The sequence below is a fragment of the Aptenodytes forsteri genome, unplaced genomic scaffold (assembly GCF_000699145.1).
Source record: "Aptenodytes forsteri isolate BGI_AS27 unplaced genomic scaffold, ASM69914v1 Scaffold15, whole genome shotgun sequence".
Taxonomy (NCBI): domain Eukaryota; kingdom Metazoa; phylum Chordata; class Aves; order Sphenisciformes; family Spheniscidae; genus Aptenodytes; species Aptenodytes forsteri.
The window spans coordinates 22,014,149-22,041,287 of record NW_008795129.1 but is presented as its reverse complement, the minus strand read 5'-3'; the positions used below and the strand labels follow the sequence as shown (position 1 = coordinate 22,041,287).

The 27,139-nt window shown below is 40.9% G+C and overlaps 1 protein-coding gene across 1 annotated transcript in view; it reads left to right on the top strand.

Moving 5' to 3' along the window:
- The window catches only part of FGFR2 (fibroblast growth factor receptor 2), an 83,202-nt gene that overhangs the window by 23,552 nt on the left and 32,511 nt on the right, over nucleotides 1–27,139 (top strand). The window contains 2 exon segments of the mRNA XM_019471656.1: nucleotides 1,490–1,659; nucleotides 9,089–9,212. Coding sequence (XP_019327201.1) covers nucleotides 1,490–1,659; nucleotides 9,089–9,212 — 294 coding nt within the window.

Below are 27,139 nucleotides of genomic sequence, written 5' to 3'. Positions count from 1 at the left end.
GTATTTTGATTACATGCACAAATTTGCTGTGCTTTTCTACTTCATTAATTTTAACACTAATTGCCACTTCGGGCAAAAAAAATAATCACTTATCGTTCTTAGCATCATTATAAGACTTGCTTTTGGAATGTTTTCTTTATACTGAGAGAGACGTTGTTAAAGGATTTATTCCTGTATTTTCTATCCAGCTGTATTTTTATTTAGAGAGGGGGGTGGCAGGATTTCTGAGTTTGCACTGATTGTAAGAACTGCTATAAATATTTGAGGAACGGAAGAGTTTGTTTATAGTGGAGTGTTAGGCTGCTAATGAAGGAAATGAAACAGGGCTGAGAGAAACAGTTATTTTTCTGGACCCCTCTAGTCCTAAAAATTCCACACTAATCTGATTTGCTTCAGGAAAACTCCATTGTAAAAGAAATTAATGTTTCCTACTATTAAACAGATCTTGAATCTTTAACTTTTTAAAAACTGTTATGGTGAGACAGCTGAAGCGATGCCATGAAGACGCTGTGCAACGTAGCCAAAGTGGTGCATGGATCCGGAGCATGGGATAACCTTGTATATGGATCTATCTATCCAAATTTACTTCTTGGAGGGTAAAAACAGATGGATAGTTGTATGTTTTGTTCTGCTGTGTTTGCTGTACTGGTAGATGACAAATGATTGAGAAGCTGGACAAGAGAGGGGTTTTCCGTGCGCTCCTCATGCTCCTTGTGTGGACACAGGCTGGGCCAGGGCATGGGAAGGAGTGAGTGAGAGCCAGGTGAGTCTTGCCAGGACCTGGTAAAAGTGATCACTCCAGTACGTACAGGCTCAGAGAGACACTCTTGTTTTGTGTCGTGGTGTTGGACATCGGTGAACATCTGGGCTTTGACAGTCTCTGGAGAGTGGGAAATCTCTGCGAAATGATCAATGCTATTGCTGTTTTGGTGGTCCTCCATTTGTAAATATATTTTAGTGGCTTCTATGACAGTAACAGCACAGCTCACATTGCCGTGGTACACTGTAAGTTTTAGTGTGCTGCCAGGCAGGTAGGTATGTTTATCCCCCTTCTAATGGATGGGGAAAGGTTAAGGCTGAGGCTTCCAACAGGTCTTCTGACTTGGTCTGTCTGGCTTCAGAGCTAGGGTCCGAGAATTCAAAGTTTGCGGAGCGCTCACAGTAACTCAACTTGAGGTCGAAAGCATCTGATCATTTGAGTCTGCTGAAAACTTGGTCCCTCTGTCTTACTTGACATACACAAAACAAAGGATATCTGTGGTTAATTACTGGAATTTTGTCATAAATTATATACTCAAGGCTCCAGACTGAGCTGTTTGCAAAACTCTGGTCAGCACTTGCGACATATGATTTCCAGTCGTGTACTCTTTCTAAACCACGCTGTCTCTGCTAAAACGAATACGTGCAGCACTTTATGTCTGTGGAAGGAGCTGGAAGGGGAACTCAGTTTCCAAGTACTGATATTTCTGGATGTATCTCTTTGAAACAGGGGCACCCTATTGGACACATACGGACAAAATGGAGAAAAGGCTACATGCGGTGCCAGCGGCGAACACTGTCAAATTTCGTTGTCCGGCAATGGGAAACCCAACACCGACCATGCGATGGCTGAAAAATGGGAAAGAGTTTAAACAAGAGCATCGTATTGGCGGATATAAGGTACATTCTCATGACGTGATTTTGCAATTTCTGTTCTTGACCAAGGCTGTAAAAAACAAACAAACAAACAAACAAAAAAAAAAACAAAAAACCAAAAACAAATCAACAAAAAACCAAAAAAACCCCCCCAAACAACTTGCTGAAGTCAACAGAAAATCTTTTAATGGCCTTGGATCAAATGTAGAAGCAAAAAAAAAAAGTAATTGTTTTCTTCTGTGGAAGGGTGGATGGTTTCTTTGGCGGTTACTGAGCACTGCTTCTATATTTTGCTGTTTCTCAAATTCAAGCTTGTAGCATAGCAGTGCAGCTAAGGATTATTTATAGAGACTTATTTGGAAAACTAAAGACTGACTTTGCAAAGCGGAGTAAGACTATTTTGCTCTATTCATTTTCAGCTGCATTGTTAAAAATGACCATCCATTCTGGTGATTGTAGGCAGTTTAATAAAGGAAGGGTTGGAACTCAAAAGTTATTATTTTCTATAGAGTTTATGGTCTGTGAAACTGAAATGGGAAGCAGAATTTGAGGGAAAGTAACAGCAATTATTTACAAGGGTTTGTTTGAATTTTAAACAGCTTCAGATTAGATGTTTCATTCTAAATTGGTGGTTACTGATTAAGAGACAGTTTTAGGGAGGCCAGCTAGCTCTGTGGGTTAGTGCACAGACCTTTAACCTCCCGGTATCTGCCTAGGTCAGCTCAGAAGTCAGGATTTGGTTATCTTATACCGCTCCTTACAGTGAATGGGAGTGTGTGACATTGACAGCAAATTGCTGTTCAAGCACTATCCTTGCCATCCTGCCCCATGTTTCTTAGTTACCGTAACCTCTTCTGCAGACCTATTATCAGGGTATTCCTCATGTACCCGACACCGCAGCAACTTCTCTCCAAAGATGAGAAGTTTCCAAGTTAGTCACCTTGTGTCGCAGTTGTAAGCCCCAGCCTAGAGCTGAGGAGCCCAGAGCAATTTGCCGAGTAATTAAGACAAAAGTTAACTGACTTTTCCAGATGACACAGTAAACTCGGGACCGAGTCCTGGGGGCTGCCTCCCCTGATACCACACTGCTGCCTTACCCCAGTGATTGCAGTATTTTCGGGGTGCCGTGTTTTACGATGCCGTGATGGAGCCAGGGTGTATATTGCATCGTGTGCTGTTGACTCAGATCCTGCTTGGTACAAAAACTATATTTTTCCAGTGCAGAGGAGGACAAGCTGTAGTCTCCTTTCCTCTCTAGCTAGATTTACTGTAGAAAGTGTCAATTTTTCCAACATTTGTGTTAGCAGAGAGTGAAGCCCAGAAAATCTCCCTGCATGAACGCTAATTGTCTAAGTAGACTTTTCCATTTATGTTTGCTTACACCGTAAATTACTGTTGCTTATGAGTGTACACCTGGCAACACCTTCTGCCTTTCATAATGCTATGGAGTGTTAACGAATTGGCTACAATTCAGTGATTTTCACCTTTCTCAGTGCTTGTTTAAAAACAAAAAAAAGCCAATTAAAAAAAACCCCAAACCCAAACTAATCCTGTCTTGGAAAATAATAGCAACTGTTTTGGTACTAACTGAGACATTATTTGAACACTTTACATCTCATGAAGGGGGAATGCAGATATCACTCTTGAAAACCGTGAAGGAAAATGTGTGTCTTGCAAGGCAGGGTGGAGATACCTAATCTCTCTGGTTTGGGAGGATGATCTCTGGTGGGGTAAAACAGCCTGTGTAGGGCTCTGTGCTGCCACTGCTAGCCTGTGTTAGGGATCTGGGTGAGCTCATTTAGACTTGTGCCCATTAAGTGGCACAAATTAAATTTTTGCTCATGTGTATTAAACATATACAATTTCCGAGGTATGTATGTACTCTGGGGAGAAACCACAGATGCCTATTTCTAAAGCCAGCTGGATAAGTGAAGTATATACCTATCATAACTTCTACATAAAGTACATTAGTATATGCCTAAATCATAACTTCTTACATCTCTTTAGTCTAAAGGAAAAAAAGAGGGGACACAGCTGTGGATTTTAGACTTTCTTGTTGCTCAGAAATACATCAAATTCTAAATGACCTGGAGGCATTTACTTATCATTGTCATTCTGCTTACTAAATCTATGTGTATTCCAGATTCTGTTGGTGTTTTGAATAACCATCTTTTTTAAGGTGTAAAGCTTTTTTTCAGTGAATGGGTGTTAAAGAATGAGGTCTCCAGAGCTTCTGGAGGCTGTGTCCTCTTCTTGTTAGAGGTCACTGTGGGCTTAGTTCAAAATTATTCTGGAATAAAGAGAGAATTGTATTTTCTTGACACCTCTATACCGACAAACTTGTAATGAAGGAATGCTCAGAAAGGACTAAGTCTTTCCACGTTGGTCTGTCTTCAGACACATATCACAGCAACTCATGACAATTCTTGTACAGTAGCTTGTCTTGAATCTGGGTGTTGCTATATGTAAAGCATTTCTGCTGGAGATCTTCATAATGCTTTGAGCGAGTAGAATAGCTGGAACCAAACTTGGCCGTCACCGGTTGATGTAACACTGTCTGTCCCTTTCGGAAGAGGCAATCATCCCTTCAAGACTTTAAGAACAAAGTAAAGGGAAGGAAAATGTGAAGCTTTCCAGTAATCCTCCAGCCATCTCTCTCCTGCTGCCTTGAGCTAAGAAATCTCTTCTTCGTATCCTCTTTATCGCAATCAGATAGTGGCCTGTAGCACTTTGTCCCTCTGACTGGGGAATGTCTTGAGCCAATTTGCACTCAGGCAGGCTAGAAGAAGGGTGTATGTGCTGGCCAAGATAGCTTCCAGAGCAAAATTCCTCCACCATGACTAATTCTGGGTGGTGAATTTCAAAATAGAACCATTTATGATTTTTCAAGGTATACCCAAGGTTCTTACAGCAAGGAGAAAAGGATCGGTTGTTGAATGTCTAAGCCCTTTTTAGTCTTTTTCTATCTGTCTCTAAAGTGATGATAGGTCTTGCTTGTGCATTTAAAGGCATTTTATAATTTCTTTGAGTGAATAATCTAAATCCTCTATGAGAGACCACAGGAGCCTTTACTTTCCTGTACACCACCCGGAAAGCAAATGTACTTCTATCAGTTGTTACCGTTTAAGTATTAACAGGTGTGTGTTCTCACATATGCATTTTGATAAGCTTCATCATTACAGTCATCGTATACACATTTAAATTCAGCCAGATAAATACAGAGTAAAGAAAGAGTTCTGACTCTACAGGAACTGTAAAAGCCATAAGCTTTTGTATGGATGGTTCTGCACTTGTTCTCTCTGCCTGAGCAGTACCAGTATATGTCTGAACTGTGCTGATTTTGTGGGGAATCACATTTTGGTTTCTAATCCTTCTTTCTTTTGAAATTCATTTAAAATTGACCCCTTTTTACCATTTTTTGCTAAGTGACAACTTTTAATGATGTATCTGTTCACTGAAGACATGTATTTTAAAATTAAACAGAACTGTCCACAATTTTTTATAGGGTACTCCAAAACCAAAACGTTTCTATGAAACACTACTTGCCCTTTCCTAGATTTCTGACCAATATTTCTTGGCATTTTGATTCCAGTTTAGATTTTCCACCTCCAAGCTATATCTTAAGGGTACAGTTGTATGCATTTGATATTGATAATTTAGTTTAAAAATTGAATTGTTTGGAGAGACTGTTTGGAAGAATTGTTTAAGAATTTGATGGAGAAGATGGCGAAAAAACCCACCTTAGTAATTTGCTAGAAGTGTCCATACCTGGTCAGGAAAAAAAAATGTTAAGATTATATTTATTACCTCAATAAAATACCATTTTTGGGTATGAAGCACAGATAAAACATGAAAATAGGTATTGCAAAGCAATTAAAAAAAAAAAAAAGACGACAAAAGCAGTTATTAAACTGTGTCAACAAAGTATCTGAAGGGTCAAGCTGTGATTCGGGATACTTGGAATGTGGTTGTTCCCTGAATTTCCCTATGTCAAGAAAAGGCAGTGACAAATTGGAAGGGGTACCCTGAAGACCAGGTGATGGAGTGGGTGGGACTGTGTGGGTATTCTCCGGGATTTTGAAAAAACTCAATATGAAGTTAGGACGCCAGGGAGCAAAATAGCAGAAATAACAGCATAATAGGTGGCAAGGAGCTAGTCAGGTTGAAGAGCTGGAAGAGTTTCCTGCAACTGATAAATCTCTGGCTGTGGACACTTGTCCTTTGCTGGATCCCATATGCCTGGTGAGGATGCTCCCGCTTTCAGCGGCTTGTTGCTGCCTTCGTTTTTTTTCCTAGTGGCTTAGTTCACCTGAGCTCCCTAATATGTTCTGTCTGCCAGGTAAGCTCAAGTCATCTATTTAAACGGCTTAAATGGACCCAGTTGGTATTACCCAGGGAAACTTATTAGGGAATATTTGGACAGCTGTAGGACTGGTGCCTTCAGTTAGAAGGGCCCTAGTGAGCAACCAGGAGGGAGCTAATGGCTTTAACCTGCATTACCAAAGAGACCATCTATTTGCAACTTCAGTCACAAGGGTGGGAAGCTCAAGTCATCTATTTAAACGGCTTAAATGGACCCAGTTGGTATTACCCAGGGAAACTTATTAGGGAATATTTGGACAGCTGTAGGACTGGTGCCTTCAGTTAGAAGGGCCCTAGTGAGCAACCAGGAGGGAGCTAATGGCTTTAACCTGCATTACCAAAGAGACCATCTATTTGCAACTTCAGTCACAAGGGTGGGGGGTTTTTTTTTGTTTGGTTTGTTTTTTTTTTCCCCAAAATGAATATCACTGTTGTAGTTCATCCATACACAAAAGGCTGGTGTAAGACCTATGCTGTGGAAGCTTTTTTGTTTGGTTTGTTTTTTTTTTCCCCCAAAATGAATATCACTGTTGTAGTTCATCCATACACAAAAGGCTGGTGTAAGACCTATGTACTGTGGAAGCACTGCTTTGAACCTCTTTTGAAACTAGCTTTTACGTAAACTGGTGTGATTTTGGTGCTGGTTGTCAGTAATGGCACCAGTTTTGCTGCCCAAAGACAGGACTAGGGAGTGACGGCACATTACTTAAAAAGACCGCATTAACAAAGCCTGTATGATCAGGGTGTTGCAGGGATGTGGCAGGACCATCATGTGTCTGAGAATGAAGGGTTCAATTTGGGAGTCTTCAGCAGAAGATGCTGTCATCCCCAGCAAAGGGGAGTTTTTCTGGGCTTTGCAATGCTGCACTTGTAACAGAAAGCACTAAGCCAACAAGCTGAATCTAGTTGAATCCAGATCCATGACATAAATCCAGTTGTGTGACAATGTGTCATAAATGTTTTGGGCCTCTACAGCAGTTGTTTAGCTTAAATTGAAGAGGCTTAAGCTGTTGTTTTATTATAAAGATATTATCTCTTTTCATTGGAGCTAAAAGAAGGGAAATTGCACAAATATTTTTTAATATTGCCATCCAGTATATCCACTTGTGGCTGTAAGTTAGTTATGTTTTCTTATTGAATGCTAAACAATCTCTTGTATTTTCCTATCAAATTAATTACTTACAGCTTGTTACCAATTTTTATTTTGTTTTAACTTCCACGGAACCATGATCTGTTCTTCCTGTTTTGCAGTCAAATAGGTTAAAAACACTTGCTCTGATTCTGAGAAGTGAGATGTAACTTGTAATGGCAAAAAGTTCAGGTCACTTTGACCAAGTCTCCCCCAAAATAGCTCCTAAAGAAGTAAAATATCCAAAATATGTAGCTGTTGTATTTGTTATTTACCAGTGTTTTATGACAGTAATTCTTCCTGACCCAAACTTTGACTTTCAAGGTTGCTTAGCAGAATAACAAGACAATAAAATAACCCTGATAAACTCTTTCTAGCTTCATAAACTTATTTCTTAGCTCTTCATAGTGTGAAAAAAAATTCAATATATAGTTTTGATGTATACCATCAAGATGGGGGGCTGGGGAGAGCAGCTCTAAGTTTGGGCTGGACGTTTTGGGGTCGTGTCACACGTTTCTGCAACATTTGGTTAGCATCCATGCCCTTCACCTGCTGCTGGAGTCTTGTCTATGTTTTCTTTGTTTTTCAAAGCCCACATGGCCAGTTGTTAGCTAATATTAGACCGTAACTGGACAATAATAGTAATAACTAGCTAATGAGCTAATTACTATCTGGGGGGACTATAAAAGCCAGGAGCCCCTTACAGAGAGGACTCTTTTCTTCCAATCTTTGAACTGAAGGCATTTTTACCTCCAGCAGGTGTGAGAGCTAAGCTCTTGGCACCGGGGACGCAGTCCTGCATAGCCTTTCCCTGCTGGATAAGGACCTACACAATAGTCAGGCACGAATCAGGATTTCAGACCTATAGTTGTAATGAGCTTTTAAGAATGTATAGTTACTGGAAGTGTCGCTGAATGGTCCATAAATTTTTCTGGTGTACTACACTGAATTACTACTTTCCATTTGGCTGATTAAAATGACTGTACCAGATTGTATTTTTATTCCATTTGCTAAAATACGTACTTTGCAGTTTAAAAGTTGTACATTACAGCCACATAATGTTAAGATCTTTGAGCACTTTGTCAAAAACGTAATGCTAAAACAAAGGGCTAGTGGATAGCCAGAAAGGTCATTTGGGGAGCCAACTTATGATGCAGAAAATATATATATGTGTACCGGATGACTCTATATCCTTCCAGTATTGGGCTGGATCCTATTTTCTGCAAGATCAATGCCAACGCTCCTTTTGAGTTCAAATGAGAACAGAATCAGCACCTTTAATACATTCTGTCCAAGAAGGATTGTATGAAATAAATGTGTATCCTTATGCTCTGTTTCCATGAGGATTTTCTTCAGGCATTTTTCATGAGGCAGCATCTTCATGTCTGTCTTGTGGTACCCCAGAGCAGCAAGAGATGTGGCCATTCTATGTGTCTGTGGGAGGGATCCCAAACATTGCCCTTCTGTATTTTGTTTCTCCAAAATGCGGGCTGTGTAATTGAGCTATTAGAGAAAGATGGAGACTTAGACGTTAGGGGATCATATCCATCCCATATTGCTGGTGGGTAGTTAATATTATCAGATTATTGTTTGGAGACAGATGGGAAATATCCTGAGGGTGTGAATTTGCTTTAGAGTGGATTGAGAGGTAAAGCCTGGTAAGACAACTGCTGCTAATTGGTGCCATCCTCGTAAGCCTGGTAGGACTGAGTGTGCAGTGCTCAGATCAGGGACGAGGTAAATTTATAGCAGAATGCGTGAAAGCTTTCACTGCTGCAGCTGTGCTGTACCTGATCAGGAATAAAGAAAGTATTTCAGTGTCCAGTACTGTAAACGAGCACAGAAGAGGCTTTTAAACATGGATTACAAAAGGTTAACTATTCAGAAAACAGTTCTTCTGGAGGAGGAGAGGGTGAAACTATGCTAGTGAAGTTCCCAACCTCTTTGCTTACAACCCGCCAGGTCCGCAACCAGCACTGGAGTCTCATCATGGAGAGCGTGGTCCCATCTGACAAAGGAAATTATACATGCGTAGTGGAAAACCAGTACGGATCCATCAATCACACATACCATCTCGATGTTGTTGGTAAGTAAAACTCTGTCACATGTGAGACGATGTTTTTAATTAATGAGTTTCTCTATTAAAATATTTAGAACTAAGTTGATACATTCTGCATTAATTTTGAAGATGATTTCACAGTAGTCTAAAGATAAGATTTCACTACATAACTAATTGTTACATAACTTTATATATTCATCTGTCCCACTCGTGTCTGTAGGGCTAATCTACCCATGCCTTGGTGAGGTGTAATATCCATGTGTGCAAGTGAGTTCTTGTTGCTGTGATACACCTACAAGCTTACCGTGATGAACAAATAATAAATACTGATGCAATTTTAATCATTACTATTACAATTTAATTATTACTTGTACAATTGTATTAACACAAATTTTAATAACTGCAGTTATGAAAACTGTCAAGTGATCCTTTGGATTGCTGCTGTTATAGCTGAAACAATATTTTTTTTATTTTTTAATGAAAAGCTAGATATTGACTTTGAAACTAGCGCAGATCTGGAGCTTCAGGAAAGGTACTTTGCACTCACAGCTGTATAACAGACATCTGACTGTAGCCCGTTGTGTGGGCTGCGGGGAGTCCCTGAAACATAGGCGACAAAAATTGTGAAGAAACGGTTTTACTTGAGGACAAATTCTAAAAAGCTGTCTGAATTCTTAGTAGTAGCAAAGCTGCGATTCAGCAGGACTATTAAGCACATGCTTAGTAATATTAACTTAATAATACCAAAATCCTGTTGACTTTAATAAGGCTTACACATATTTATTTAAGTGCTTAGCTAAATTAGGGCTTGAAATCTCAGGAATCAATTCCATTCACCCCTACTCTTGCTGATTAGCCTGGATGGATGTGAGCAGTTTTATTGACTCTGAAGGCATTGCTGTCCAAAAGTAATCAGTTTGGCTGTTACAATAGGACCTGCTGTACTACCAGGGGATAGATACCAGCAGTACCTGCTGTACTTTGGGGATCTGAGCTGCACTTTCTGAAGTATGTCTTGATTGGGCTTTGCTCTCTCCAGGCTTGTGGGATGATCTGAGTGTCACAAACTCTGTGAATAAAACTTTTGATGATTAATTTTTGCTTTTAATACTGATTCTGATTATTGCAAGTTATTTTTGGCTGGTGAGTGGCAGCCCAACTTACCTTCTATGGAGAATCTTACTGTGAGTTTGGGTTTATATGACCAAAACAGTGACAAAATTTTCATTTCCCTATGTCTTGATTGGTTTTTACATGAATAAAAATGCATCTCTCGCATTGTTTTGGATGCTCTTTAAAAGTAGTGTCTTATTTTGTCTGGGACCACTTAAATCTGTGGAAACCCCCAAATCCAAAAGAAAACAAGTGCCAGCTTCTCAGGCAGCAAGAAATGAAAACATTCCCCACGAAAATGCCAGTGAGAGCTAGCCTTCGTCGAGCAGAGGAGGAAAAAGATAATTTTGTGATGGGGATGCCATCAGACTGAATCCCTACCACCAGCCTCAATATGTTGAAGTCTTCAAAGCCAGTCTGTGAACCACCCAACTCACCTGTACTTGGTTTTAGGTAGTCAACACTGAAAGCAGTGAGGATTTTTATAGCCTTGGCTCATCCTCGGTAGAGTGAGCTATGGGTATTGTTGAGGTGAACCAAGTGACTGGCCAAGTCGTTTTTGTTTGAACACTTGTTTAAACAAAGTTTATGGAGGGTGCAGCAGCAACGGCTGCCAGAGTTGGTAGTAAATTGTGTTCTGCGTGCCTCTGTCCTCTGCTGACCACCTTGCCGGAGGGCGCGGGCTGCTTGCGTGGGCTTGCCAGGGACAAGGCTCGATTTACAGAGCCTAGGAAGAATGTGAGGAGATGATGAGTTGTGGGATTTTTTGGAGGTTTTTTAGGTTTCCCCCTTTTTTTTTCTTAATCCTTTGGGGAGCCTAGAATGACTCAACTTTGGTTTTGCTGAAAACTGTTTTTTAGTAGGCTACATGGGAGGAAAAAGCCAGTTTTGCAATATTGGGAGTTTTCCTTGCTGAAACAAAGCTGGTTAAAAATTCCCCTTCCCTTCTCTGTCCCCTGCTCTTTTTCCTTGTTACCACCCCAGTCCCAATCTGGCATGTTTCATGTTGACCGTAAATATCTTCACCCATTTTTTGTAGCAAATGCGTTCATGGATGATGCGGTCACTTGAGCAAATATTTGTCAGAAGCCCTCTCACCTCCTCTCCCTCTTTAAGCCCTTTGAATGTCTTACATTGAGGAATATTATGCAGAAGTTTATTTTTCCTGGCAGTAAATTATAGTGACCTGCATGAATGAACGGAATGGTAATAAGGATTGTGGGATTTATTTAAATTCCTTTCCTATAGAGAGGCAGAAAAGTAATGAGGTTTTTGAAAAGTGACTAGCGATTTGGGGTGCTGGGTACCCAGCTGATGGCACCCAAAGGTGCCCTGATTTTACCTGGGCAAATATTCAACATTTTCTGATGCTCGGGCCCTGTGAGACAGGAAATCAGAAGCCCAAGAGTGACTATTAGAAGTCACGACCTGCATTTTCGAGTTCCGTGTACTTAATCATTTTACTTCCTTTTTGCATTGAATTTGATGAGTTAGAGTGTAATTGTTAGTTTACTTTGAAAACATATGTATAGGAATGTGCAGCCTAAGATACCTGTGTTGAATTTACTGTGAGTCTTTCAAGAGATACTGCATTGGGACTTTAACCTAAAAGGGGGATTGGTGTTAGAGAGCTCAGCCATTTCTTGTGTTGCTGAAAGCTTGTGTGGAGGTTGGGCATAAAATTGCTGAAGCAGTAAATTAAGACTGGCCAGAAGGGGAAACAGTTTTTCTAGTTAAGAGAGTTCTACAGATGTTAATTTTGTGTGGGGTTTTTTTCTGTTTTCATATGAATTTTCAGTTCCCACAGGGTTGTGGAGAGTTATGGATGTTTGTTTAGAGGCAATTGCGTATGTAGACCGCATCTTACAAACTTCAGGTTGTAATTTTAGGTCAAGTTGTGTGTGGAAAACTGTCAGTTGAAAGCCTCTGAAATTGCCTTTTCTATATGGTTTAACTGGTTCCAGAGTTGATTAAGTGTAAGTAATAGCAAATGGTATTAAACATGGTAACGTATTACACTAACATGAGCATCTGACTGTATGGTGTAATGTAGAGAACTCTCTGATTATGTCACAGATTTGGGAGGTATCCCAGCAAAAATCATGCCAAATAATGACACAATGCTAGTTAGGAATATCCAGTATTCCTTGATGCCAATAACTTTCCAAACCTTGAACTCTTTTGACAATTAAAAGCCTGGAGCCAGCAGGGCTGAGTAGTTTTCAGTCAGAATGTAGGTGTGAAGTATTCTCGTTTTTACCTTGTAATTACTTGCAAGAACCCTCTTAAAATAGTCAACTCAGCTCAGATGGTCTCATTCAAATTTACAAACCTGGCAAAACCATTGCACTGAAGTTTTTACAATGGGAGTAGAAAATACTGAAGAAAAAAGCAGCAAGTCGTTGGCAGCCTCTCTGTATTGCACAGGATACTTGTGCACATTGACAGCGTTAGTGGGGAATGAGTTGGCCAGGATATTCTGTCTTGGACGAAGTTGTTCTTTAAATGTTCGGGATACCCCAATCAACTGCCTCTTCCTCTCTCCTCCTCCTCCTCCATTTCAAAACAGGGGCTTAAGCAGGCTGTATGCAGGGCTTTGCTCAGGGATACAAATGTGTTCTATTGCAGTAGCGGCAAATGGTGGCAATACAAAACTCCGTTAGGATCCTGTGAAAGGGGGACGAGTCGATTTTTAGCTTTTTATTGGAGTAGTACCCAGAGGCTTCAATTAATAATGGATACTTATTGTCCAAGGCAACGTGCCAGCGCACAGTAATTGCTTACAACCGAAATGCGGAGAGACTGGGAGAAGGAAATGTCACTGTCCATTTTATAGATGAAGAACTGAGCTGTGGAGCGATGAAATTTCTTGCCCTGGGTCACACAGGAAGCTGGTGGCAGAGCCAAAAAGTAAAGCTGGTGCTTGAATCCTAATCCAGTACCTTAATTAAAAGAATGTTCTTTCCCTTGTACAGTTTAGCCCATCAGCTGGTTTTTTACATGCAGCTGAAGTGCCTTTCTATTCTTTTGTATTTAACAGTAGGTAGAAACTCACATTTTTTTATAGTAAGCTTACTTCTCATTAAACATATATAAAGTCATGCAGTCTTAGGGGAGGATGATTGCAAACGATGTGGTTTTCACTTATGAGTTGTATTGTAGTGAATCCGGGTTGTAGGAAGCAACGTGGGAATGCAGCCACTGAGACTTGTATATAATTAGATCACTCCTGGATTGCAATTATCGCTAGAGTACAATTTCAGCAGCGGTAGTTCTGTTTAAGCATGGAAGTAACTAATTGAATTTATATTTTAATGGCAAAAAAAAGGTTAGTCTTTGAACACTCATAGTGCAGGTAGCCATTTCTGTCCTATTTAATGTCATCATCCAGGGAAACAAAAGATGGTTTGGTTTCAGACAAAGTTCAGCACATTGCCTCATTTACTGGGTTTTATAAGCAGCTGCCATAGCACGACACATCTTCCAAGAATGTGTAAGAAGACCCTGCTGTTTACTATAAAAATGAACATAACTTGTCACAAATATTTTTTTTAAAAAAGTCCTTTTGCAACCAGTTTAGCTGTACTTTGACCAGTTTCTAATTTACTTAATAGCCATGCCTTTGGTTCTCGTTACTGAGGAGTGAACTCCAGAGGTGGCAGAGTACCACGCAGTTGTCCCTTAACAGTAATTCGTATTTTCATATGAAAACAGTGTGAGAATAACTTCTCTTCCGGGAAGCATTTTAAATGACTCTCAGCTTAAAGCTTGTGCCCCAGAAATCTCATGTATGAGTGGTTTTACTGATGGGTGTGCAAAAAACTGCTTTTATTCTGAACTCTTGGAGGTTTAGAGGGCTTTAGACTGAATTTTATTCTTGCTTTTTACAGAAAGTTATTAAAAAAAAAAATCTACTTTTTTGCTATTGATACTTCACTGTTTATATTTCCCTTAGTTAAGGCAGAAGAAAAAACTTTGCTTTTGTTTCTACTCAGTTTTATTTTTGGATTTTCATGTGCTCTCAGAGTCTCTAGCTGCAAACATGGCACAGACACTTTTTTTTTTAAAGACATGTTTCCATTTTGTCATTCCCGAATTCATAAAAACATATGCATTGTTATTTGCTTTTTGCCGAGGCTTGTTTTGTCAAAATAAAGTTCCAAATTAGTTTGACTTAACTATAGTACGTTCCTTAATTTCCAAAGAATTATTTTTAGGATTCAGGTTACATACGAAAAAGGAACTGACACCGACTAAATACATGCCTTGGACGTTGCATCACTAATGTCTGGCAGGAGTTAAATGTAGGTATTACAACCAAGCCTAAACTTGTATTTCTGGCAGATGTGCTTGTAGTTGTTGACTGGCTCTCTACATGGACAAGCTTTGGCTTGACGTCTTCACCCAAGTGCTTGTGGCATGGGACATGATGAGACAGGGGCTGAAAGCATTAAGGAATCCACACTGATGCTTGCCTTCAGGTATTTGGTTAGGCTGAGAGGGAAGAAGATTTTATTTAATGTACTGATAAGCCCGAGTGTGGACTTTACACCTGGCACTAGGCTTTTGGCAAGGTGTGTGCATCTGAGAAGAAATTACGCAAATTGTTTAGTGCTGGAAGCTGTGCGCTTCACTCCTGAAAACAAAGACTACAGTGTGATGGTTCAGCTAAGGGAAAATGAAAGCTTATGTTTCCCCCCCCCCTTTCTTAATAAGGTAAAAATATTCCAACCCCCTAGTTTTATAGTGTTAAAGCTTCTGATTTCATTGGAGTAGTCTGGCTAAATTACATTTTATGGACAAATGCTAGTGTCATTACTTCATTTGCTGGGTGAACAGTGAATTTGTCATGTTTGGAATGCTTCCTGCAGAATCTGCTGGGGGAGAACTGGTCTCCCTGTCCCACTTTCTGTCTTATTATAGCCCCAAGGCAGGTATTTCTTTCTTTTGATGAATGATGAACAGGATATTGTTTCAGCTCTGTTATTATAATTTTTAATCATACCTTCTAATTCATGCAGTATCCTACTCGTAGAAATGCAAGTAGGAATTTGCAGGAGTTGTCTGAAGATGCTAACAAGAGTGTTGCCTTGTTAAAGGTGCAATTGACACATGTCGAAAGCCATGTCTGTGCCTAATCAGAGGGGCTTTTTGACCTGGTCCAGTCTTTTCTCAACAATTTTGTTACTGAAAAAAAATGGCAGTGTATTTGGCAGTAAATTGGTAAAGTTACGTCCTCTTAAAAAAAGGGGGTGAGGGTGGGGCGGAGCTTGAATTATCACAAATATAGAAAAATCGTAAATGAACTGTGATACAGACTGGATGAATGGACCATATTAAAGGCAAACACAAGGTTATTAATCATGACTGCCTTATTAATGAGGAGTTTGCACCTGCATTTCTTCATGTTGTCCCCAAGTGTGGGAGGAAACGCAGAGGTGGGACAACTCTGTGGCTGTAATGGGATAGCTGTCCGTGGCGGGTAAGACGAATCCTAACTGAGACCACCCCACTGGTGTTTTTGGGGATTAAACTACGATTAAAAGAGATGTAGCAGAAGTGGAAGTGGATGGAGATGTGGTAGACTGGAGTGGTAGGCATTGGGGGTTGTGCATGATTGTATTTAGCTGAGGCTGGGGTTGATGGCACTGGGAAGGTACAAGAGTGAAAGGGGGGGTGTGTGTCTTCCCAGAGGTTTATAATGCAGAAGAGAAAAAACCTTGAGGGGTGGGTACTAGGGTGAGATAGGTAAGGGGATGAGAGATCTGGCAGTACCAAAGTGTGGACAAATCAGTAAAATGTGAAATTCTGTGGCTATTAGAGAAAAGGTTGCACTTACAACCTTCATGTTGGTGTCCTCTCCTCTCACTGTTCTGCAAACCACTGTGTGACTTGAAATCCAGAGGTGGCTGTATTTTATAGGTTTTCAGGATTTTAAGTCATTAGGTCATCTTTGGATTACTACTGTTCTCATGGTGCAGCTTCAACAGCAGTTGTTCCATTTAAACATAAAAATAAAGTGAAATCTAATTTAATTATAATCTAAAAGCCACATTAAAAATCATAGTTTGTTAAGCACTTTTGAATATTGAACTGCTCTGTAAATATAAAATATTAAGATTATTGTTTCAGGTTGCTCTTTAAAAGGTTGCATGAATATGTTGAAATTTTTGGCTGTTCATGAAAGAAAAACACTGATTCTGTCAGAACTTGAGCTGAGTGAAGAACTCAACATGACAGTGTATTAGTTGGAATAAAGTTAGTCTTTACCATTTTTTACAAGATGCTTGTGAAAGTTAAAATTATATATACTTTTAGGGATTTTTAATCACCGTCACAAATTAGATGATCAAAATAGTTGCTTTTAAGTTGTATTCTGCCTTTACACGTGAATATGCATGCGTTTGGTTAGTGTTTATACCTGCAGCAGCATCATTTCTGCTATCAGATTGGATTATATACATTACTGAGCAACATAATTTCATTTCAGTAGTTGGCTTTAAACGTACCTTTCCTTTGATACCTGTGCTAATGTACTGTCTAGAGTGTTGGTGAAAACCTCCGATGTCTACGTTTGAATGAATATTCCAACAAATTACTTTTCCCGCCTCTTCAGTGAAATTTTCTCATAAAGCAGTTCTGTCACCTGCTGCTCAGCCAGAGGCTGGTGACGGTGCTCCCTTGGCTTGGGGGACAGCGTATAAATCTGCCAATGAGTAGGCACAATGAGGAGTGGTGTGCAGAGGGGTTTGTAAGGGCATCTCTCTCATTCACTATAAACAACTGAGAAATGTTCAGATGCAAGGAAATAGCTGTGCTGATTTTGCACGCGTCTGGCTTCTTAGGAAGCTGGGCTTTCGGAGTGTACGCTGAAAGGCAGGAAAATGTGGATGCAGAAGAGAGGTCAAGAACTGTAGAAAATAACAGAGAAAAGCTTTCTTGTTTTGGAACACAAAGTTTACGTCCAAGTGTGGCCAGCCTTAGTGCTTGCTATGAAAGCTCTTGCATCTTCTGTCTTGCAAACTTTACCTGGATTTACCTGAATTACTTGAAATATAATGACAAATGTGTATAATCAGGGTCCTCCCAAGAGCAGTCATCTTCAGCATCTGGTCCAACGTTTAGAACAGGTTATGGATTCTGTGTTGCAGAAATGAGTGTGATCCTGATGGAGGGACATCTCCCCTCCTGACATGGGACCACATGAGGCAAACTTCATCACCAGGGGAGGCAAGCCCGAAGGCTGAGTGAGGTCCAACATAGACATGTCTTGAGGCTGAGCCAGGGTGGTCGTCCACAGAGCATTGAAACTCTGGGAGCTGGAGCTTCTCTCCTGCCCTGAGAGCCTGAGCCACAGGTATGGTCGGTCAGCCGTGTCTAGCAGGGGAGGCAGAATACCATGGTCTTTCTGATAATTTCACGCCTGCATTCCTCAATAGAGCTAGTGTGCTGTGTAAGAAAAGGGGGAGAAGTGTAGAAATATAAGAGGGCTTTTAAAGTTTACATAATCTTTTTCCATTTTACTTTAAAGGCAGACCTGTTTTCAGGAAGGGAAATTTGGAGGATGAAAAATATGCGGTCAGGTCACAATAACAACAGCAGTAATAACTTCCACCGTGTGCTTTATGGCATCACTGGGTACACTGGTGAGTTAAAACCACTGCAGCTGGGAGAGGACATCATCCCTGTGGGAGAGATGTTTTTTGCCAGGCGTAGGGTAAACCTTTGGCAGAGCCTACTGGAGAGCCCAGTCCAACGATGCTGGATCCCAGCATTATCTTTGGTTATTATAAAGCAGCTGAGTGCTGGAAGCTGTGCATGGTACAAAGGATGATATCTCTGTGCGTAAAAATTAGTGCAGTCTCTGGAAACGGCCAGAACAATAAAAATTTACCACTTGTCTGTGAGAAGTCACAAGCTGTTTTTCATATACTCTTGTAGCCTCTTTCTTTTAGGGCACACTGAAAAGAATTTCAATGAAAATTTCAGCTCCTCATTGTTTTGTTTCCCGTGTTTTTTTAAAACCAAAATAAGGCCTCTCCCCTCTTTGTTCGGACATGTATGAAGCTTTTGCTTATGCATGCACTGTGTGAGGAATACTGCAAGCGAGCGCCAAGATTAGTGTTGTACAACTCTTGCTGCTATGACTTTTTCTGCTCCACGGGGCTGATGAAACCCACACTGTGTCAGCGTGACAACAGGGCTTTGCTTTAAAGACAAACTGGTCTTAAAACCCTGTTGATAATTTCATGTTTTAAAACAAGAGCCTGCCTTAGCCTTGGGCTTGCTGGATGTTCCCGTCTCTTTTAACCGTCTGATATATGTGTGATTTGAAAGGATAGCTTTTAACTAGTTCTGATTATGATTTCCACCCCACCCCCCGCCACTGTTTTCACTGACATCAACGGGCTTTGTATCAAGCCAAATAAGTCACTCTTGCTTGCTTTCTTTTCCCCGGCTTGCTGCCATATGAGAAAGTGGTGTGCAGATGAACTTATGCTGTAAAGGTGTTATGCGAAGATGAATTTTAGCTAAAATGCATATAGAACAGCAAGCTGAAGCTATGCTGTAGAGCTATCCAAAGAGACAGATGGGATAACGTCAGTGGGAGCTTTGCCTGCTGGAGAAACCATGTCATTACTTCAAATAGGAGGTGAAGGTGGTGAAGCCAAGGACAAAGAGTTTGAATACACCTGATTAGTTTCTGTAAAGATTATAAAAAAGCATTGCCTTTTACTCAGCTGGCCTTGGTAAGTAGGAGGGCTTGGGTGGCGCAAGGAAGTTGGCTGGGGTGGCAAAGGCTTTGCTATGGGTAGGAGGAGGCTGCCTGATTCTGGTGTCTGTGACAACGTTTTAACCTTTAGAACTGAAATGCTTTAATAGCCAGTATTAAAATGTTTATAATTTTATGAGAAAGTATTCAGTGACAACAGGGGATATATGGAGTCTGGTTCCCTGCTGTCTCACTTTATGCTGACTGCTGATACTGGTCCACAAACCAAAGCAGAGATGGACATTTGGGCCCAGTAGTTAGCAATGATGAAGTGTGTGACACAGCAGCAGAAAGAAATGCCTCAAGTTTATATAAAAGGCTTCTAAATTTGAGGACAAAGGGAGTTTAGAAAGTGGTTATGGAGGTTAGTCCCTCACTCCATCTGCATGAGCAGATCCCTGAGCTGCTGCGGGCCTTGCTGGGTTCACTTGTGAGGGCCAGGAGCTCCAGCTGCAGTGATACCCCTTTTGAGCTCTTGGCCACCGAGATGACTTCTTCGAGTAGCATTGGGCCAATAGGAAATGCTATACATGGGGACTCCTGCTGTACAGAAACACTGAATAGTATGAACATTTGTTGGCTAATGCCTACTGATAAAAGATGCCAAAATTTGTAAGGCATGATTTCATCAGCACTGGTAATGCTGGTCTGATCCATAAGTTATTCTGCTAGTCTGCCTGAAAGGCTCCTGTTCTTTATCAAGCATTCTTGCCAGGGATGGTCTTTATCTCTTAGAGTTTAATGACAGTGATCTGTTATTCCTTGTAGCCTTAATACATTTTCTGATTTTGCTGAGTTTGGGAAGAGAGCATTGTCCCTAACTTGATGTGGATGCTACCTTGGTGTGTATAAATTACCTAGGAAGCGATGATTTGAGGGGTGTGTATGTATGTACATATAAATGGAACATGACAGTTCAGCAGCACTTCTGAATTGGCTATAAACAACATGCAGTGCTTCATATTATGCAGAAAGGAAACCAAACTGACGTGCAGCTGATAGAAGCTGCTCAGCTCCTGGCTCACGTATATATAGTGTATGACACTAATTAGTAGAGGCATTTTGCCTACACCTGCTCAGTTGTTTCTGATCTTTTGAAAGAGCAGCCAGCACTCAACCTTACTGTTCCACGCCATGGAGCAAATAGTGGAGTTAGCAGTGTTTTCCTTCCAGCATTTCATAGAGCACAAGCCCCCATAAGCAATTGCTTATTGCTGGAGAAAGGAAGTGAAGGTTTGGCTTGGCCCATGTGTAGAAAGCTACCTTGAAGGAGGAAATTCCTGTGGGACTCTGACATCTGTTTGGTTAGACCCCTCCTACACCACTCTACCTGGGGGTATGGAGAGCAAGTGTAGTTTCGAATCGAGTCCTTTGTATGAACTTGGATAATGCTGGATTTATAGAGAAATCTGAGTTGCAATTCCTCATGCCTTGGCTGCTCCTGGAACTCTCCTCAAAAGAGCTCTCTAATTCAGAGAGCAATAATTAATCCAGCCTCTGAGTGCTCATGAACTGAGGCCAGATTTGCAGCTCGTGTAGGTGGGATCTTTCATGAAGGACAGTGATCCTTGTGTCTCTCCTTCCAAACTGCTTTCTTTGCTGTCATCTAGAGTAGCATAGAAACTTGAAAGGTCTTCTCTCACTGAAGGGTGAGAGATTGATAAGGATTTAATGTTTCTTTTAATGGTCGATATTTAGCCCAAATAAGTAGTGATCAGAGACTGATATCCTGTGGTTGGCCCAGTGGCTTTAGCAAATGCCTTCACCCGATGGTAGGTATCCACACCACCAAAAAACATCATCAGAGCCAGCAGTAATAGTATGTATGTGTACAGTCTCAACAGGATGCCAAAAATTGAGCGTAGAGACAGAGTGACTTGCACAGGTAGAGAGAGTTGTTTCCTCAAACTGTGGGTGAAATGGCTGTTAGTGCCGCTTCTGAGAAGAAACGATATTTCAGCTTTGAGGTGGCACAGGGTGCACTGGGCCCTGTGGGAAGCTGGAGTTGTACCTGAGAGGTTTCACCTTCCTGTCAACTCCAGGCGGCGGTTAAGTCACCTGCGAAGTTACTACATAATTGCATTTTCTGTTGGAGCAGTTTTGGTAATCCCATGGGTATAGTTTGGAAGAGGGCATGAGGAGGGGGCTCTGGGTGTCCCAGAGATGGGTGACACCACTGGCTTCCCACTCCATGAGGCTTGTCTGTGGGTCAGTTGGTGGTGTGAGGGATGTGTTGGGCAGATGTGCATCTGTCTGTAAAGTTACCTGCCAAGGAAATCCCCAGACGTAACATGTTGGATAGGGGAGGACACATGCAGTTGATTTGGGGACAGAACTATGTAGCAACACGTTCTTCCATCAGCAGTGCTGCTCCCTGAGCTCAGTGGCCTTCAGGGACCTCCGGTGTTAGGTATATGGCTCAGTGGAAATGGTGGGAAAGTCCTGCGTACTGAAGCACGGGGGACAGATATTTCAGTCCAAGTCTATGATGAAAAGTCTGTGATTGATTTTTAAGGCTGAAGGGTCAGTCTTGCAAGTTTGGGATGCTAAGCCAAAGACAAGGCAAGAGCCTGTGATTACAGTCTGGCCTAAAACACTGTAGGATGCTTTTGAGACCCATAATTTACAGGCTAATTAGCATTTGCCAAAGCAACAGATGTTGCACGATCGGAAGGAAGGTGGTTGGGAATGGGCAGTGTTTTCACCGAACAGGCTCCAGCCCGCTGCTGAAGACTTGCCCTGCTCAAAGTCAGGCAAAATTCAACTAGAGCTGAATGTGCTGTGCTGACCAGGGCAAGTGAAGAGGGCATGGCAGGTCTGTGTTTTCAGTTAAGCAGAGAGACAGCTGGAACTGCTTCATTTTTTATTCAGTGATGACTGAATACATAGAACCTCTATGGGCTATGGATCCAGAATGGTTACTGATGCACTGAGGGGCATCGTTTGAGGGAGCCCTCTACAGCATCACAGTGGCAGCCGTCAAGACGACTCCTCAGGAGTCAGTAACATTTCAAAACTGGTATTAAAGACTCTGATAAATGTGTCTTGTCTAATTAAAAATTGTGGAAAAGAATTAGATAACTTTTTTCTCCCCACCCCCCTCAATCGAGGATCTCTCCGTTGTCCCCAGAACTCATGTCTGGTCTTGCATTTGCTATTCAGCTTTTATTTTCCTAGGCTGCACTTGAATCACACATTTGCAAGGAGAGGAAACAAGCACATTCAAAAGGAGAAAATAAGAGTAGTTTTCATTTTTTATGTTTTTAAATGAATCAAATGCCTTATCTAAAGCCCATTGAATTCCATGTGAGTTTTTCCCCTGACTTCAATGGGCTTTGGTTCTGGCTTTTAGCTCCCATGAAAGGTCCTGAACTGTCTGTGCTAGGGTGACAAGGAGGCTTGGATAGACAATTACCAGAGCTCTTCTCAGCCCCTGGCACAGCCAGGTTGCTAAGGAGACTTGGCCTCAGGATGGGCCCCAGAGCTCACCCCTTCCGGGGTTATTGTCTCCTCTCCCTGCCAAGGCACTCCAGTAGCGGCAGAGCCACTCTTTCAGTCACAATGCACTCTACTTCTGCCTCTGGCAGCAGCAAATCCTGCCCTACATCTTCCCTCCGCCGGCATGCTCGGTGAGCAGCCTCTCTTCCCTCAGTTTTTCCATCCCTGCACTAGGACCGGAGTAGTGGGATCGCATCTTCTGGTCTCTGTTGGCTGTGAAACTTGGGTTTTGGCCCCTGTCACCCACCTCCGTACCCTAGCGTCTTCACCTCATACGTTTGCATCATGACTTTCCTGTCTCTCTCCTCTCTGATTTCCCTCTGTGTTGGCTGCAGCTGGTCAGCAAAAAAAATTGGAGGAGATAAAGCTGAGGATGGGAGAGAGATGAGGCCCTTTTGTAGGAACCACCTGTCCAGGGACTTCAACTTCTTAAAGAGCCAGTTCTCAGGACTCGTTGTGAAGTGTGCAGGCTCCAGTAGTCATTTCTAGGATAGTTCTTCCACTCACTTCGCCCTCCATCATCTGTGGCAGGATGGGCTCCCACCCACCTCCAGGTGTCCTGAAGGGCTGGGGGTTTCCTGGGCAGCTCCTTCTATTGTGCCAGTTTTTCAGAAACTTGGACTTTACCAGCTTGCTTGGATTCTTTGCAGATTTCTCTCTTGGAGGAAGGTATTCTGAAGTTTTAACATTAACAGGCTAAATAACAGGGTTTTTTAAGCTATTGGGCAGGTCTCTTTGTCAGTTGTCTTTTCAGATAGTGAGTCTGTTTGTCTGTAGATAAGCAAGCAGAATTGCTCAAGCAATTCTGAGCAGAAGTGCTGAAGCCCTAGGCATTTTTATGGTGGTGTAAAATTTAGATGCTTGTAGCCTTGAATATGATATACTTCACGTGAGCAATCATTTTCACTCTGCCTTTTGTAGATAATCGACTCCTTGAATGGGCATGATGTTGGTTTTGTATCTAAACTGCAAGTTGGAGAAAGCAAGCTGATGTCTGTCTCTTAAGGTGGGATCCAGCATTAAGCATGCTTTCTCTTTAAAAAGTATTATAAAGTTAGACTTTGGGAAGAACTAGAGTAAAAATGAAATGTAACATATGGAGACTTATACATAATTATCGGTTTGGCTCAATTACATTCAGATCAATATACAGAAAATATTTTTTGAATTTAAAAAATTTTTAAACATCCATTACATTCGCTTTTAAACATCTATTACATTTCAGTTGAACCAGGAAGGTCTGTTTAAGAAAGCAGGGCATATCTATGAAAAACCATGTAGATCTGTATGTAGTTCACTAAGTAACAAATATTTATGGTAATAAAATTAGTATCTACTACTTTTCATGGTCCTTATGATGTAGTGTTTAGTATGCTTCAAGACAGCTAATCTATGGGGTGATTTTCCGCATCATAGCATATGCTGTTGACTTGTTTTTGAAACGTTGTGTTAGCAGTGAGAGTGAAACACTAAAATTTCAGTGGTCAAATAGTAAAGATTTATTTCTTGAGGTTCTGATTCAATTCAATATTAATGAGCAAGGGGAATATTGAAATCAGTAGGGCTACAGAGCTATGAGATTGGTTGCCAGCTTGTTTTGTATGAAAATACTGTTTGAGTTAAATAACTAGAGATGTATATGGGCATTATAGTTTAGTGATGATCCTGATTATAATTATTAGGTTATGTAAGGCTAATGATAAAATTAGTTTCACCAGCCTTTAAGATTTTTTTAAAGGCAACTTTGACTCTTTTGCTAGTCTTTAGTAAAAAAGAACACAATTTCCACCTAATATTAGTGTAGCCAGTTGTTTGAGTGATGATATCTGCTTACAATGTAAGGCTTGTATTTTAAACGTGAAATAGTGATGTGAGATTTATGAATGTGGGTTTGACAGTACCTATGCTTAAGCAGAGTCCTTAGGTGTGTGTGGTTTGCAGAGAAATAGGAAAGACAGGATAGCATCCTGAAATGACGATTTCCAAGAAATGATTCTGTACAGAATTATGGTTGGTCATTTGTAATTACTGGAAGATTCTCCATATTTAGTTATTTTCCCCAATACTGAGTGTATTTCTTGTGGTCCTTGGACTCCAGGATTGTCATGAAACCCTGCTGAATTTGCATCATGATGGTTATGTTCTTTTGTGCTGTTTGCCTGTGTGGGCATAGGAATACTCCTTTCTGCTGAAGTGGGGGAGTTGACAAACACCAATCATTGCTCCATATGTCGGAGGGCAACTAAAGTTTGTTTTTAACACATTTACTCTTGGAGAAGAAATTTCACAAATGTCTTACCTGTACATATGCACACACTTTATTTACTTTTTTAAAGGAATTTGGGACCAAGAATGTAAGAACATTGCTTTTACTTCTTTGCTTTGCCTCCTCTCTTTTGGTAGAGGAAAGGTTTGACAGTCGTCAATAAAAGATTAAATCATTGATGGCTATCGGGATAAACTAAACACATTTCGTGTGTTGATGCTGGCATAGTAGGAACTTTTCCAAGATGTTTCAGGCCTCATTCTCTGATTTGTTTAAGGGCAGAGAATAAGGTCACAAAGGAAATCAAACCCTGATGTGGAGAAATGAAACATGAGGCCTACTGACTTCTAAAAAACATTTTAAATAACATTCTCTAAGGTTTCATTTTATACTGAAGGCAGCTGTAATAAGTTTTGGAAGATGGTGTAATTTTTCTATTAAAGAGAGATTTTTGCTTGCTGTTTTTGTACCCAAATGAAGGAGCGAGGGAGATGGAATTAGAGCTTATTTAGTATAAGGTGAGAAACTAAAAGTTCTCTCCAGAACTGTAAAATAGTAATTCATATGTTCTACTGTAATTTGCAAATTAAAAAATATTAAACTGTTCCTACATCTTTGAAAATGACACACATAGCCATGGAATAATTTAATAACTGCAACACAAATGCACTTTTGCCGCAAGTAAAATAAGACTGCTGCTTTGTAGTACGCTGCCAGCGTAGCCTCAGTGAATAAATTCCCAGTAGATGTTTGCCGCATGCCAAATATATTGGACTGTATAAAAGATCCCATTGTTCCATGGGCATCATTATTTGCTATTACGCTTGCAATGTTTGCTTGTGAAACAGTTTATTGGAAACTAGTATGTTTAAGAAGGAACGCTTGATTTGAAATTCGGTTGATTTGGCTCGTAATGTCAAAGCTTTCACAGTGTACAGCCTCTAAAAATAAATATTTAGGTCTGCCTGGTTTTTTTTACTTATCTTCGAAAGAATTGCTGGAGCAGGGGAGAATGGACAGCTCGGGCTGGGGATGGGCAATGGCCTTTTCACTTCTAATTCATGTGTTGAAAGTATATATAGGCCAGTATTAACTTTACATTCTTGTAAAAAGAAACGGACAGTGTTAAGTTTGCATGAAGAAGGTGGTGAGTTCCCAGCTAGGCTGATGAAACTGCAGCTCTCTGAAGGTTTTCTGGGGAGGGTGGTATTGTCCGTTGCACTCACTGGGTAATAAAGGAATTTGGTAACCAGGGTTGTAATTTTGAGGGCTTTCTCTTATGCGATGTTTGAATGAAAAGTTTTTATGCTTTGCCCACCTGCCTTTTCCAGCAAAAAAAGGCTGTCGGTGGCCCTGGAGGCTGGGGAGCTGGGCTCGTGCCCTGCCCACCACCCAGAAGATTTTAGCAGCTTTTAGATCAGGCTTAGTGAGAGTGGTGGAAAGTTGCCTTGCTGTCATAGCTGAGGGCAAGGCTCCCATCGATGCTTTGCCCAAAGGCTATGTATATTGCATCCACAAAATCGGGCTAGGAATGCTGGCTGTAGCGGCTCTCTAGACACCCAGATAATACAGGGTGCACTCGGTATATTCAGTGATGTAAGCTTGACGAAGAACATTTGATAAATGCTTAAGCAAGTCCATGGATTAAAAGCTCTGTTGGCTCATATTTAAATACACTGCAGTTTTCCAGAGAACTCTCTATTTCCCTGTGTCCTGCTCAGAATAAGAACGAACTGGTATTTCTGCTGCTGTGTCTGGGTAAAGTAGAGAGCAGCTATCATGGTAGTACTGGTCAGAGTGTTTTAAAAAGTCGAGCTGTCTGGTATGTGCATCCTGCATGAGGAGTTTCAATGCTGAGGCTTCTGCTGCTAGTTTTGAGAAATTCCCTTTGGTTTATTTTAATACATTAATCAGTTTTTTTAAAATTAATCAATAATCTTTCTTCCTAATTTGTGGAGGTTTAGTGCAATTAGAATGTTTCAAAACTCAGAGATATTTATTACAATAGCTCAAGAAAAAAAGAAGAAAGATCTTTTACTTCATTCTTGCTGAGCTGAACTGTGAAAAATGCTTAAAGTTTCTAAGCAAGGTTTCTCCCCTCCCCCCAAATAGCAACTCTTTATATTACAAGTGTAGTGCTCAAGTCATCTCCTTTGAACTGTAGTTTTTGTTATACGTTTTGGCTGCAGTGTTATTTCGGAGGAGTCAGCCAACAGGCTTACAGGGCTTTTTGGCTCGAGTTCACTTACAGTTTTCTTGGCAGCTCTGCTTCTTTATGCATCTTTATTTCTCTCTCTCTCTCTT